Source organism: Xiphophorus couchianus, chromosome 20, assembly GCF_001444195.1.
Source record: "Xiphophorus couchianus chromosome 20, X_couchianus-1.0, whole genome shotgun sequence".
NCBI lineage: Eukaryota > Metazoa > Chordata > Actinopteri > Cyprinodontiformes > Poeciliidae > Xiphophorus > Xiphophorus couchianus.
The window spans coordinates 16,160,310-16,173,466 of record NC_040247.1 but is presented as its reverse complement, the minus strand read 5'-3'; the positions used below and the strand labels follow the sequence as shown (position 1 = coordinate 16,173,466).

At 40.9% G+C, this 13,157-nt stretch overlaps 2 protein-coding genes across 4 annotated transcripts; one reads left to right on the top strand and one right to left on the bottom strand.

The window, feature by feature from the left end:
* The first annotated feature begins 89 nt into the window (after positions 1-89).
* Positions 90-4,016, top strand: rpusd4 (RNA pseudouridine synthase D4). The gene is made up of 6 exons (XM_028002982.1): positions 90-507; positions 1,306-1,513; positions 1,605-1,698; positions 2,758-2,908; positions 2,998-3,095; positions 3,382-4,016. Exons 1-6 carry the CDS (start codon positions 90-92, stop codon positions 3,583-3,585), a joined length of 1,173 nt encoding a protein of 390 aa, XP_027858783.1. The 3' UTR covers positions 3,586-4,016.
* Positions 3,874-12,310, bottom strand: qrich1 (glutamine-rich 1). 3 transcript variants are annotated; one of them, XM_028002978.1, is made up of 12 exons: positions 11,961-12,310; positions 11,005-11,276; positions 9,649-9,723; positions 8,775-8,912; positions 7,887-8,690; positions 7,560-7,719; positions 6,151-6,305; positions 5,959-6,073; positions 5,766-5,874; positions 5,542-5,693; positions 4,816-4,906; positions 3,874-4,725 (listed from the first exon to the last, which is right to left on the bottom strand). In XM_028002978.1, the coding sequence occupies exons 2-12, from the start codon at positions 11,263-11,265 to the stop codon at positions 4,536-4,538; spliced, it is 2,250 nt and encodes a 749-aa protein (XP_027858779.1). In that variant the 5' UTR covers positions 11,266-11,276; positions 11,961-12,310; the 3' UTR covers positions 3,874-4,535. The 3 variants fall into 3 exon arrangements, with proteins under 3 accessions (XP_027858779.1, XP_027858781.1, XP_027858782.1); XM_028002980.1 differs by lacking the exon at positions 11,961-12,310 and adding an exon at positions 11,649-11,954; XM_028002981.1 differs by lacking the exons at positions 11,005-11,276; positions 11,961-12,310 and adding an exon at positions 10,365-10,473.
* Between the last annotated feature and the right edge of the window lie 847 nt (positions 12,311-13,157).

Genomic DNA, 13,157 nt, shown 5'->3' with positions numbered 1-13,157 from the left:
AAGTGCGACCCGGATATAAACTCATAGTGTTTCCTGCAAGGTTGTTTTCAATGGCTCATGTGTTACCGCTTTCTTCACCTTGAATCATAATGAACTGCTGTAAAGCAGTAGCCGTTCTGGGCGACCAAATGGTTTTCTCTTGGGTTAAATCGCGTACTATCTGCCGCCGGCTCCGGGGCACAGCACCGGTCCTCTGCCGGAGCCAGAGCACCGAGGCTGAGCCCTCGCCGGGCGGCCCAGACACCGCCGAGAAACCCCGGCTAAGAGCCATCGACCTGGCCAGAAAGATCCGACAGGAGAAGGCGAAGACTCAGAGTGAAACTCGGACTCAGGAGACGGATCCTCCGGTGTCCGGCTCACAGCAGAGAGTGACCGAGCTGAAAAGGTTCACTACGCAGCTGCAAAACGTCCATCCGAACGTGCTGGCCAAACATCTGCACCGAACCGTGCTGCACCGGGACAAAGACGTGGTCATCCTCAACAAGCCCTACGGCGTCCCTGTCAGAGGTAAACCGGGTTCCTGTTGGGTTCAGGAAGAGCGGAAGAGCTTCACAGGATCTTCTGTGAATAAAAATCAAATATATTTTGTGTGAAAAATATTCCTAAATTGAACAGTTTGGTTAAAGTAGGTATCCCATCGGTCACCATGAGAAAAATGTAATCTATCTATCTATCTATCTATCTATCTATCTATCTATCTATCTATCTATCTATCTATCTATCTATATTTTATTACTGTTGAATGGATTTTAAAAATGGGCACATTCTGCAGATTTTTCACTTAAACATTTTTATTGAATATTATAAATACATCAAAAGATGCAAAAAACCAAATATTTCAATTCCATTTTTAAATAAGAAAATAAATATGGCCTAAAATGCAATAACCTACGGTGTATGCTTGATCAATTGTAGCAAAGGATGCATCTGCACATAAAAAAATAAATGAAAATAGCTAGAACTATGCCTATTGCAATGTTTTTTTTTCACATATTTGCATCTAAATGCAAAATGTATTTATTTTTTTGTAAATTTTTTTGCTTATTTATTGCGCTGACTGTGTTGTCCCAGCAAGTGGCCTTTTTTGAGTCATGCTTGGGGTGGGAGGCATATGTATAAGGTAAAGAGGGTTAACCATCCTCTGATTTGGTAACGTGAATACTGTGTTCTCCCAGTGGTGAGATTTAAAACGTTTCCATTAATCTGGCATTTGGATCTTAATGAAGCGATACCAGGGCTCCTTGTTGAGCAGCTAAGTACTGGAATGACATTTAAAATTTGTACAAAACCCTTTCTGTCTTTTAGAAGAGTCTGGTGTCACGACCATCACCTCTGTGCTTCCTGTTCTCTGTAAAATGCTGGACGGGCTGAAGACGAAGACGGACACCGAGCTGCTGCCCTGTCTGGGTCTGGAGAAGGACTCATCTGGCGCGCTCCTGCTGGCCCGGAGCGAAGCAGTACTGGAAGACATCCTCTCCCTGAGTAGAAATAATCAAGTGGAGAGGAAGTATTGGTAAAATGATGGATGTCATTATTGGTAGCCGCATGGTTTCATTTTAAATAAAGCTGCTGTGTTAGTTACCAAGGTCTCTGCGTTTCCTCAGGGTGATTACGGTTGGTGTTCCTGTTCCCTCTGAAGGGCTGATCGATATTCCCATCATCGAAAGAGAAGTTACAGGTCCTACGCCACATTTCAAGGTGTTTCTTATTCTCCATTTTTGATTATTTGTTCGATGAGAATGTAATAAAGATTAGTCAAAGCTGCACTTAAAAGCAGGGACTATGCTGGTAACCTTAGCTGTACACCTAAAAACATTACTTGTTTCTCTCCGATAATGAAGTGCACACCACTTATAAAAACAAATAACCACATTTTTAAATGTCACTCTGTAAGTTTCGGTGCAAAAAGATAAAACTACAGGTTCACCTTTAAATTTCATCTTCAATTTTAAGCATCCAGGAGTCTTCGCTATGCCTGGATGCTTAAATTCATTGGTGCCACAAGATTGTCTTCAGTACAGACGGATTGGATAGTTTATAATTTATTAATCCCAGAAGGTGAATTACAACAAAACACAATAAAAAAATGTGTGGAATTAAAACTAAGATGGTTGGAAAACACTTTAAATAATGAGAATGTCTTATAGCGGCTGCCTGGAACGACCTATTTGTGTTAACAAGCAGTTGAACATTTGTACACAGTAAAATGGTAGGACATGTAAAGCAACAGTTTAATAAAGTGATATAAAGATATCCCCAAGTTAACACTGGATTGTGATCAAATTTAGATTGTATTGAACATTTTGATCATAATCTAAATGAGGTAAACAGGCAAGTTTTTGAGAAAATCACATTTTTTATTTTTGTGTTGGTTATGAGTTTTTAGTATTTCTTTACTGTTGAGCCAGTTTTTAAAACATTTTGAATTCTATCTTTATTTTTTTTAATCTAAGACTATTATTTCAGCTGAGCTGATGACCTGATATGGAAGAGCTTAGGTGTTTATCCTGTGTTGCCATGGCGACGGGTTTGGTTAGATAAACCGTCCTGACACCGAATACTCCTGTGTTTATCTCAACATGGCGTGTTAAGCTGCTCAGATTTAGCCTCGTAGAACAGACCTGATTAGCTTGGGGTTAAGTACTTTACCACCAGTTTATTGTGGTTTAATGATGATTAAATTAAAGAGAAATATTGAAATGGAGGTAATCTTGCTGACGTACACGGGTTCTTTAGTTTCATAACATTTCGTTTCAGATGACGCTGAGTCCGCTTTTCCGAATGAATGAGGCCGGTGACGGCGTAACCAAAGTGCGAAGCCACCGGCAGGCCCATGCTGCAGCCACCAAGTACCGAGTCCTGGACAGCAGCTACGGCTGCAGCCTCGTTGAGCTCCAGCCTCTCACCGGTTAGACCACATTACTTCAGCTGACGTTGCATGTTTTTTTTTTCCCCACCAGTTTTGGTACCACTTCCCCTGTTTTCTTGCATGCACAGGGGTGAAGCACCAGATGCGGGTACACATGGCGTACGCTCTGGCGTGTCCCATTCTTGGAGATCACAAATATTCCCACTGGAGCAAACTGGCACCACAGGTGAAACATGTAAAATATATATATACAGTATATGTCTTTTGGCAAAAAATAAGTTAGGCTATTTTTACCAAGGACGTCATCATGTCCCATGCCATTATTTTAGGAAGGTGACAATATTCAGTGTAGTGAATGTATGTCTTTTTTTTTATATTATTGAAATTAACTTTTTGGTGATATTCTATTGTCCTTTGAATATTCCTGTAGAAATGTAATTACTTGGTATTAGAACAAATCAAATGGTTGACAAAGCTTCTATGAAGGCCAAGCTTAGTTTTTTGTTTTTCAGAAATTACCGGAGCGTGTGCTGAAAAAGCTCGGACTGGAGCAGACCAAGAGCCGGTACCTTCCTCTTCATCTGCATGCGCGCCGGCTGGTGCTGCCGGGTCGCAGCCAGTCCGATGTCGCCGTGTCCTGCCCCATGCCCAAGTACTTCATAAAAACACTGAACAGACTGCAGCTGATGTTCCCAGAGGACAAAAATGACGAATAACCCCTCTGCGTCTGCAGAAAGCTGGATTGTACTGAGAGGCCGCTGAATAAAGGAGAAATAACCATTTAAATTAAATGGGGACTTTTACATCAATACTGACCTGAGTTTGTGTTAATAAGAATTTGATAAAGCACAAAAGGAGTTTGTTTTGTAGAAAATGGTTGCATTGCAGCCTTGTTACTGTACAGAGCTATATAATGTCTTCATATTAAAGTGGATATGCTAAGGAACAGAAAAGTAACTTTTTTCTTCCCTGCATTATTTAACACAATTCAAAATACAAGAATATTTCCAACCGTTTCTCCTCTTTAATGTCCTACTATACACACATACATGAAGGGCTAAAGATGGCAAGATTTTTGGTAGTTCTCCAATTGCTAGTTTTGACCGGGGAGGAAATCAAGTCTACTGAATAATTACAATAAAATCCTGGATCCTGTTGAAAATTGACAAGCCTCAAAAACAAGTAAAAAAAGAAAGAAAAAAAAACAAACAAAAGGCACACATTCCTCAGATTTAAACATATCAATACATTGTTTAAATTGCAGTGAGAATACAAAACCGGAGCAATCATCCCTGTAATCATGAGTTGCAACCTATCATAGCGAGAGCTTGGAGAGAAGTAAGACGTGAGAGTAAGATGTTCAGTACTGAATAATTTCATATCGTGTCAATAAGACGTCTACAGGAAGAAAAGAACAAAACATCCACCTCTGCTGTAAAATACAACCACCCACAGCTCACTCAAAGTTCAAAGGTTATAGAGCTGCAGGAATAACTCTCCAACCCGGTCAGATGAGAAATATCTCAGGAACTAGCAAATGCAATCATAATGCTCTGCTCAGAAGAAAATGATTGTTTTAGAAGATGCCCCGCTTTATTTGATGACCTCAGAGGTGGCGTGTAGTCTGGATGGTGCTGCATAGTCAAGTCCAGCCAGTCCGCCCAGCTTAGCTCACGCTCTCAGGAGAGGTGCCCATCATCTCCTGGATCTCTCTCACTACGATGATGCGGGCCAACATTTGCTCCACCTGCCGATTCGACAGCGGCTGGGACGAGTACCACATCGGGCTGTTCGGCGCCACAACGGGCTCGGGCGTCATGTAGTAGGCGTCGCTGCGACCTTTGACGCTTTGGGGACTGGAAAATAAAGCAGGGAAGTGAATTCGTTTTGAGACGCCAACAGGATGTTTCACCTTAGTGGAAAGCTGGGAATGAGGAGGCGCTCACCATTTGAAGAGGTAAAAGTCGTAAAGTTTTATGGGGCAGCGCAGAGGGTTTTCAGGATCTTCAATCTGTTCTTCATACATGTCGTCGGTTCCTGTAAGAATCGTCACACAGCAGGTTAAAAACCTGCTAATGAGTCAGGCAGCTGTAGACCTGTCACAATAAATCAATCGCATGATCAATTGAAACAAGCTGAATTTACATTTGCACGACTTGTTGTTTTTCTCTTTCTACTAAAAACTGGATGGAAATGTCTGGTACTTTGGTCTCAACAAGCCCTGTTTTTGAAGGACAGTTTTGTTTACAGACTTCATAATTCAGTGTATTTATTGTTGTTTTTTGTTTATCTGTTTGTTTGTCTTCCAGTTCCAGTAAACAGATTGTGCTTCCACACATCATGAAACAACATAATGCTCAAGTTGGATTTTGACAGCTTGTGGTTAATTCTCTTTTGTCACAAAATTCCCCCCCAAAACGAAGAAATTTGATGATTTCTTTGGCAAAATAACCAAACCAACTTCAAGAACATCAGGTCCAGTTTATATCCCAGAAGTTATAGGACCTGAAAGCCAATGAAAGAGTTAAAATTGCACTTTTTTGATTCTTTAACAGCTCAAATAGACAAAAAAGTATCTGATATTCATCATTGAAATATCTACTACTGTTAACAGTAATTTATTTGACTTTTTTTTAAGACTGTAGGAACCCTGAACCTGCTGTGTGCATCACCTTTTTGTCCGGAGGTGTGTTGGCTCTGCACTTTCAGAAGGCGGATACTGGTTGCCTTGTCCTTGGCGTTGGTGGGATTCTTCCTCGAGTGTCTCAACACCTTTGAAAAAGCCACTTTCATGTGGTGCTCAGGCGTTATCAGACGGAAATACCTGCAAAATAACTGAGTTCTTAAAATCTGTTACCCAGTGATTCATTCATGTAATCTATTAGTGATTACTCACTTAGTGTTGAAATACATTAGTGTTGTAAGCAACGTGGCAGGAGAATGAGCACCAAGCTGTTTACACTCCCACAGCATCTCCTCGGTCACATGACTTGGAATGATATAACCTAAGGAAAACAAACAAAAATAAAGAAAGTGACACGTTTTCTTTCAAAGTATTAAATAAAAGCTAAACAAAGACTCATCCTTACCTAAAGGATGGATGCTGGGTTTCCAGTCCTGTAAAAGTTTGTGTAAACTCTCACAAAAGCGTGTGTAGTACGGATCGGAGAAGATATCATCCACACGTCCGTTTTCATACAGATACTACAAAAAACCCCCAAATATTAAAGAAGTTCAGATGCCATGCTGGTATCTTTTTGCTTAAGAGTGGAGATGCTGACCTTCTGAATACACAAGAACACATAATACAGAACATCAGGCGCCAGCTCTTCTTCCTCTGAGCCCCGAGCTTCTTTAGTCATCAAGGAAAGTCCCAGGTTCAACTCAGCAACAGCGCTGGACACCAAGTCTTCCTGGAAACGCAGAGGCTGGCGACCTGAGCACATCGGCACAACGGAGGGGAAAAACTGGATTTTGAATTTGTAGGACAAGGTTTGCTCCTAGTTTTTCTCAAAGTGTGATGTAAAACATCAGAATTGCAAATTAAGTAAAAACAATTATGCTGCCAGCTTAATTCTAGTCATGGATCGGTATATAATTGTTTCAAAGTCGCTAAAATTAGATCTTTGAACTGTCTGCATAGGTAGAATGGTTGGATTGATTGCAGTTTTCACCAGGTGTGTCTCTCCTCCACTTGTGGCTGCAAACTGCCAGCCAGCTGGCTGAAAGAAGGATAGCCTGTGTCCAGATTCCTGCTTGAATTTAGTTCCAGTGCATCTGACTGCTTTCTGTGTATGTATTTGTTCATAAAACGAATAAATGCTGCATGATGGCTCACGTTTTAAAAGGAGTGTCAATTAAAACGAGCAAGTAAAGAGGAAAAACTCACGTTATGTCACCAAAACAAGACACAGAAGCTTGTTTTGGGAAATTATGATAAATATCAAAACAAATGGAAAAACTGACTATGACAGGATGATCTACCCAGGATTCATGCAGGTGCTTTAAATCCTTGATAAAGCTTGAATTTCATTTAGGTGTTTTCAAGGTTTGGAAAGAATTTGGTTTCTGTATAAAGTCCTTGAAAGTGCTTAATGTTTAAACTGCACAGCTTTGTAATAAACTTAAGAGAAAATGTTTTTTTACAAAACGTGAAGTGAGTATTTATACTGTTTGTAAGCATTTAATATGTTCCTTAAGAAACTGATCTGTTTAATATCATGAATATTTATTGATCTGTGTAATTGAAAGGTTGTCTTCGGCCAGGTAAATTTTCAAAACATAACAATTTGTTATATTTTAGTTTACTTTGTCCCTCTGATGTAGAATATAATTACAAGGTACCAGTTATAAATGATGCCATATATCAGTGATTTGAAACTGTTTTCTTTAGTTCATTTGTATTGATTTAATCTCCAAACTATGGTGCTGGAAAAGTTTGAAAACTTACCTTGAACATTTTTTGAAAAGTGCTTGAATTGTACTGTATGGACCCTGCCTATAGGCGACTATATCTGAGATTTCTTTGATTCATATTACTAAACAGTCTGGATAGCAGCTTTAATGAAAGCTGTTGCATCATGTTACAGATTATTGTTGTAAATATTTGTGTTAATGCCATAATAAAGTGAAACAGTGCTGTTTTTATAGCCAGACTAGAATCTCAAACTCAAAGCCCAGGTCTACTTACGTCCTATGGGTGCGAGTTTTGTTTGTTCCTGCTTGCTAAGCTCAGCGTTTTTCTTCTTTGCCCAGAAGCGCCACACTTCCAGACCCTCCTCTGGTTTCAGAGACACGGGAACCAGAATCTCTGCAGGCGGTTCTACGTCGGCGCCCGTCTCTACTTGACCCTGTGCAGAACCAGGAGGAAAACTTTACAGATGCTTCCTGGGAATACAAGCTGGATTAACAGAGAATATAATAATCCACAGACTATAGTATTCTTATTTTAACTAACAGTTAATGTCAGGACTGTTTATGTGTGGCTGCAGCTACATAAGAGGAATGCGTTTCCAACCTGCAGATGGAGCTGCTGCTCTGTGCCCTCGTCGCCGTGGCTCTGCTGCTGACTGGGGTCCCAGATGTGGACTGACTGTGTGGTGTTGTAAGTTCCTCCTACAGTCTGCACTGCCACCGGGATGTGGATGTTCCCGTTCATAAACTGCGCAGGCAGCAGCGTCTGCACTATCTCCTCCTGGGTGGAGGCTACCTGACCGTCTGCGGACCTCGACGCGGAGCTGGTCGCCACTTTGTCCTTGCCGTTGGTAGTCGTGGTGACCTGCACGGTGCTGTATGCATCCTGTGGTATGGCGATGTGTGTCACGCCCTGCTGCTGTGGAGTGGAGTAGACAGGGATGGTCCAAGTCTCGCCTGTGGGACCTGTGATGGTTCCTGTGGTGCTGTACAGCTGAGCGCTGTCGACGGTCAGCAGGTCGGGTCGCAGGGAGACGTAGCTCTGCTGCTGCCCCTGAGGGATGGTCAGAACGGTGGCCAGCTGCTGCCCCTGCGGCACAGCGTAGGAGACGGCGAGGGGAACGTCCACCTTGCGCTTCTTTGCTGGCTGGAGAACGGTTGCAATGGCGCCCGGCCGCCTCTCGCCCTCCCTTGGAGAATCCTGCTGCTGGGACGGAGACATGGCCTCTATGGTCTGGATCTGGATGTGCTGGCCGCTTTGTAGCTGGATCTGCTGGCCTGCCTGGAGCTGAATCTGCTGCCCGCCAGGCAGCTGGATGTGCTGCGTTCCTTGCAGCTGGATTTGTTCGCCGCTTGACAGCTGGATCTGCTGACCTCCAGCAACAGCTGCAATCAGCTGAGCCTGAATCTGTAAAACACGGTGAGCGCGCTCAGAAAACGCCAACGGGTCACGTTTACTGAGGATCTTTGAGCACCAACAGGACTCCTGTACCTGCTGCTGCTGCTCCTCTGTGAGTTCGGCCTGCTGCACCAGCTGAGCCGTGGAGATTCCCTGCAGCTCCTGCTGGGACGGAGAGGACACCTGCAGAACTTGGCCCATCGCTTGGCCCGGCTGTTCCTGAATCTGGACCTGCCAGAAACCCACCAGTAATTACACTAATCAGAGGCAAAGAAATGTAATCCAACATGATCAAGGGGTAAAACAGGGAAAATTTAAATGATTTAAACTGTTTTTACTGCTGCATGTTTGATGAAAGTTGAATATAAATGGCCAAACAAAAACAATTTCTACAAAGAGAAACAAAAACAATATTTTGATCGTTTTATGCACACTACACTTGGTGTATTTATTTTGCCCTTTGTTGGCTTATGTAGTCATATCTTTTATTACTATTATAATACTGTTTTTTAAGACAATAGATCTACAAAATATCCATACTTCTATCTAGCCATAATTGCACTATAAGCATCAGTTATCGTATTACTTTCTTAATGCATTTTTTTATTTAATACCTTTCCTTTCATGATGGCTCATGTAGTAGTCTCTTGTGTCCTTGTGTGTTAAAATTAAAAACCTATAGATAAAGCTGAAAAAAAATACTATGTTTTGTGAAGACACTGCAGTTCAACAGCAACCATAAAGCTTCGTTTGCACAACTGTGAGTGGCAACTAATAAAAAAAGAACTGCAACTTAACTGTGCTGCTTATTTAGTTTATGAATTGGCACTGAAAATGTCCAATTATTACTAAGTGGCTCAAATACACCGACTGTTTAATATGTCCATGTACTCGTCTTCAGCAGATCTTTTTTTGCTGCCTTTTGCCTTATTAATTGCATTTTAAAAATCAAAATATATAAACCCACCTGCACTTGGAGTTGCTGTTCAGAGCCTGGATGTACAGACATTTGGGGGGAAATCTCAGCTGAGGTCACCTGGACCTGTGAAAAAACAAAAAAAACATTTATATAAACTTTTTTCCCTCTATCTCTAACGTGACAAATATCTTATATTATTCAAGATTTTAAAAAAAAACATTTGCAAAATATAAAAAAAATATACAAAGGTGACCCTGTGTTTTCATTTTCATTACCCAGGAGACAATTAGAGGCAGGAAACTATGAAACAGTACCACTGTATGTTCATTGTTTTTCCTGTTTAGACATCTGACATCTTTTGCCAGCTCACAAAATCTGTGGCTCTTTGCTGGTTTGGTTAAAAGAGTTTGACAAATTTAAGGAACGTGTCAATAAATAAGTATCAAACCAGAATGCCTCACATTTACAGCACACTTATTCTCATATCAGACAAAGTTATAAATAAGTTGCCTCTATCAGTCTGAGATCATGTATACATTTCCTGAAAGCATGCACAGCTTGTAATCTCACTAAGTCTACTTTTATAGTGTGAATGACAAAATGAACAGCAAAGAGTGTTTTTACTTGCATAGCTATTACTCAGTTTTATCTAAAAAGTGAAATTATGTTGTGAAAATAGATTAACAGTCCATCTTGGATCAATTTCAGGCATGCTGCAAAAGATTGAAAGAGAGACATATTTTAGCTGTACTTTGATCCTTTACCTTGTACACGAATTTTGAGAACAAGTTTTGGCTTCTCCAGGTTAAAACAATAAACAATTCATAAGCATTAAGCTACAATGACTCCAACAAAATGCCCAAAGCTAGTTAGGAAGAATAAATTTGTCTATTGAAATGCAGCTTATGCACCTACTTTTTTTCTATTTAAAAAACAACATAAAGGCCAACTGAATCTATTTACTTTGTTTCTTGTTACTATGCTTTGATTTTGGCAACGTTCTGTATAAGGTATCTATGGTAACAACAGAGCTACGGGAAAAGGCTTACGGGAAAAACGCATAAAAGGCAACTTAAATTTAGTTTCAGTCAATAAGGGGCGAATGAAGCTTATTTAAGTATTTTAATTATGTGATTGCTTAATTAATGATTAATGAAAGGAATTGTATCAATGTAACAAGGAACGGTGAAAACGATTGCAATCTTTATTTCTCTTGTTTAGCTCTTACAGTGGTTGATGACATACAAGGATGGCTTTAATCCTTGGAGATTCTGTCATGCTACCTTGAGTGATGGTAAAACTCATTGTTTTACCATCAGTCCCGACCTTCTCAAACCTGACTGAAAGCTATAGACAATAACTACAAGTGTATTTCCTTTAACAGCGACTGCAGCAAAGTCTTACTGGGCAGGCCAGCTCCAGGAGGGATCCAGCCACCTCAGTGCTGTCTGTGTAGATACAGTTGGCCTCCTGCTGCTGGTACACCATGGTTGTGGTGGTGGCCACTGCTCCTCCTCCTCCCCCCTGCTGGTTGAACTCCTGCAGCACCTCTGGGCCCTTAGCAAGGGACTCCAGAAACTCCTTCATCCTATGCTGAGGCACAGTGCGGGCCTTCTGCCGCACATATTCGTCAAATGAGACCACCCCGCCCTCCTGCTCGTTCATCGTCACTTGACCTGAAGTAATAAAGTAAAAAAACAAAACAAAAGCAACAACAACAAAAAACAGCGATAAACAATCAAACAAACATGCCAGCGTACATTATGTTTGCAATCATTAGTATTTAGAGGACAATTTAAATGTAAAGCTATTTAATAATGATTCTATTTTTGTGAAAAAAACAAAAAACATCTTAGACAGAAAGAATATCTGCTAAACTCCTGCTTAGGAACGTTATTATGGAAAACAAATAACTGAGGCTAATGCGCTAAATTCAACTTTTTTCTGGAGACTTTCCGATCTCCTGAACACGACTACATGTTTACATTAGGTGATTTTCGATTACATATTTATAAAATAATAACCCAATTAACTACAAATATGCTTACGTGGTTTTAATTGTTTGAAGATCAAATGTTTTAATGGTTGAGGTAGCTATTAGCATGCTAGCTATGTGTTAGCAAAACCCTGCTAAGTCCCAAACCATATGGAGAGCATTCCGACTTGCAAATGTTTGGCGTAATTGATATGGCTTTATCAAAATACAAATATCATCACAAAATATACAATTAAGTTGCAAAGTTTGCCCCAGAACGAGCATCAAAGCCACCCCCATTTATTACAACAACAGGACGCTAAGCTAGCCACTGAGCTAATGCTAGCCAGCTAGCTCGACACCCTGAAGGATCCTGTCATGCTACCTTAAATAAAACGAAATCCTCTTCTTTCCGCCAAGGCACGGTGTTTAAAATTAAAAAGCCGATAAACGTCTAACAGCTACCACCAGCATGCCATTCGCTGCGCTACATAGCGCCTTGTAAGCAGCCGTGAAATCCCGCAAATAAGGCTGTGATTACACCGCGATAAAAATGTAACTGCAGCGGCGAAGCGGGGCGAAGAGTCTCTGACGTCTGCTTATTTTACAGGCTGGGCTCCGGGGGCTGCCGCTGCTCTGCTCTGCTCTGCTCTGTCAGTTTCCTCCAGCGCTGATGGAAATCCCAGGAAATATTTCTGAGATGCACACTTCGCTTATTAAGAAAACCCGCCTCCGTATGCTGTCCAGAAAGCAGTAAAAAATGTCGGGCCCTCAAAACAACAAGAATCAAACCTAAACTGAGGCTCCCATCCTGGGACCCAAACCAGCTGTGTGTCCATCTAAATCTGAAACCAGAATTTCGTGATGGTCATATTATATAGCATGATACAAATACCTTGGCTTTTTATGGTTTAATACACGATCCTGCCAAGTTTGAGAAAATAATAATAATGCACAAATATTATGCAGAGTATTAAACAATTATACCTGTTTGTATCACCACATAGAGATAAATTGAAAGTGGAAAAAGTGCAACATATCCACATATACATACTATAACATAACATATGAAAAGAATTGCATTACAAAATCTACAAATCTCCTCGTTTAGTAAAGCTTATTAAACTGTCACGTGTGACAAAGATAGATCAAAATCCAATGAAAACTGATTTGCAGACGCATTTAAAATGCGTTATTGTTAAAGTGCTGCCCTCCATAGCCAATGTGAAGCCTGGAAAATATTTGAATGTGTATACCTTTAACAAAATCTAACTTCCCCAGTCTGCCTTAAAGCGCCAGGCATGTGCCACTGAGGGCGTCCCCCTGCTCGCTCCACAACAAACTGCCCCGTGCTGCTCTTAAGGTGGACCGACATAGATGCGCCCTCTGAATGGGCAGAGTCAGTCACTCCCTGGACAGGTAAGAGTTAAAATCAGCAGATTGTCTGTGATACTGCAAAGTCTCTGTTGAAGTAATAGTAGGATATAATATTGCAGAAGTTGGTAGAGTATAACCAAGCATTGCTTCAATACATTTTTACTAAAGATAAAGTTAAAAAAAAGAGAAAAAGTAAAGTGATATG

Excerpts from the sequence above, each read along its gene's own strand:
- rpusd4 (XM_028002982.1), top strand. The coding sequence starts at position 90 with ATGAACTGCTGTAAAGCAGTAGCCGTTCTGGGCGACCAAATGGTTTTC. Across the intron at positions 508-1,305 it reads CTACGGCGTCCCTGTCAGAG|AAGAGTCTGGTGTCACGACC; the intron begins GTAAACCGGGTT and ends TCTGTCTTTTAG. Across the intron at positions 3,096-3,381 it reads GGAGCAAACTGGCACCACAG|AAATTACCGGAGCGTGTGCT; the intron begins GTGAAACATGTA and ends TTTGTTTTTCAG.
- qrich1 (XM_028002978.1), bottom strand. The coding sequence starts at position 11,265 with ATGAACGAGCAGGAGGGCGGGGTGGTCTCATTTGACGAATATGTGCGG. Across the intron at positions 8,691-8,774 it reads CAGAGGAGCAGCAGCAGCAG|ATTCAGGCTCAGCTGATTGC; the intron begins GTACAGGAGTCC and ends CGTGTTTTACAG. Across the intron at positions 5,694-5,765 it reads CTAATGTATTTCAACACTAA|GTATTTCCGTCTGATAACGC; the intron begins GTGAGTAATCAC and ends GTTATTTTGCAG.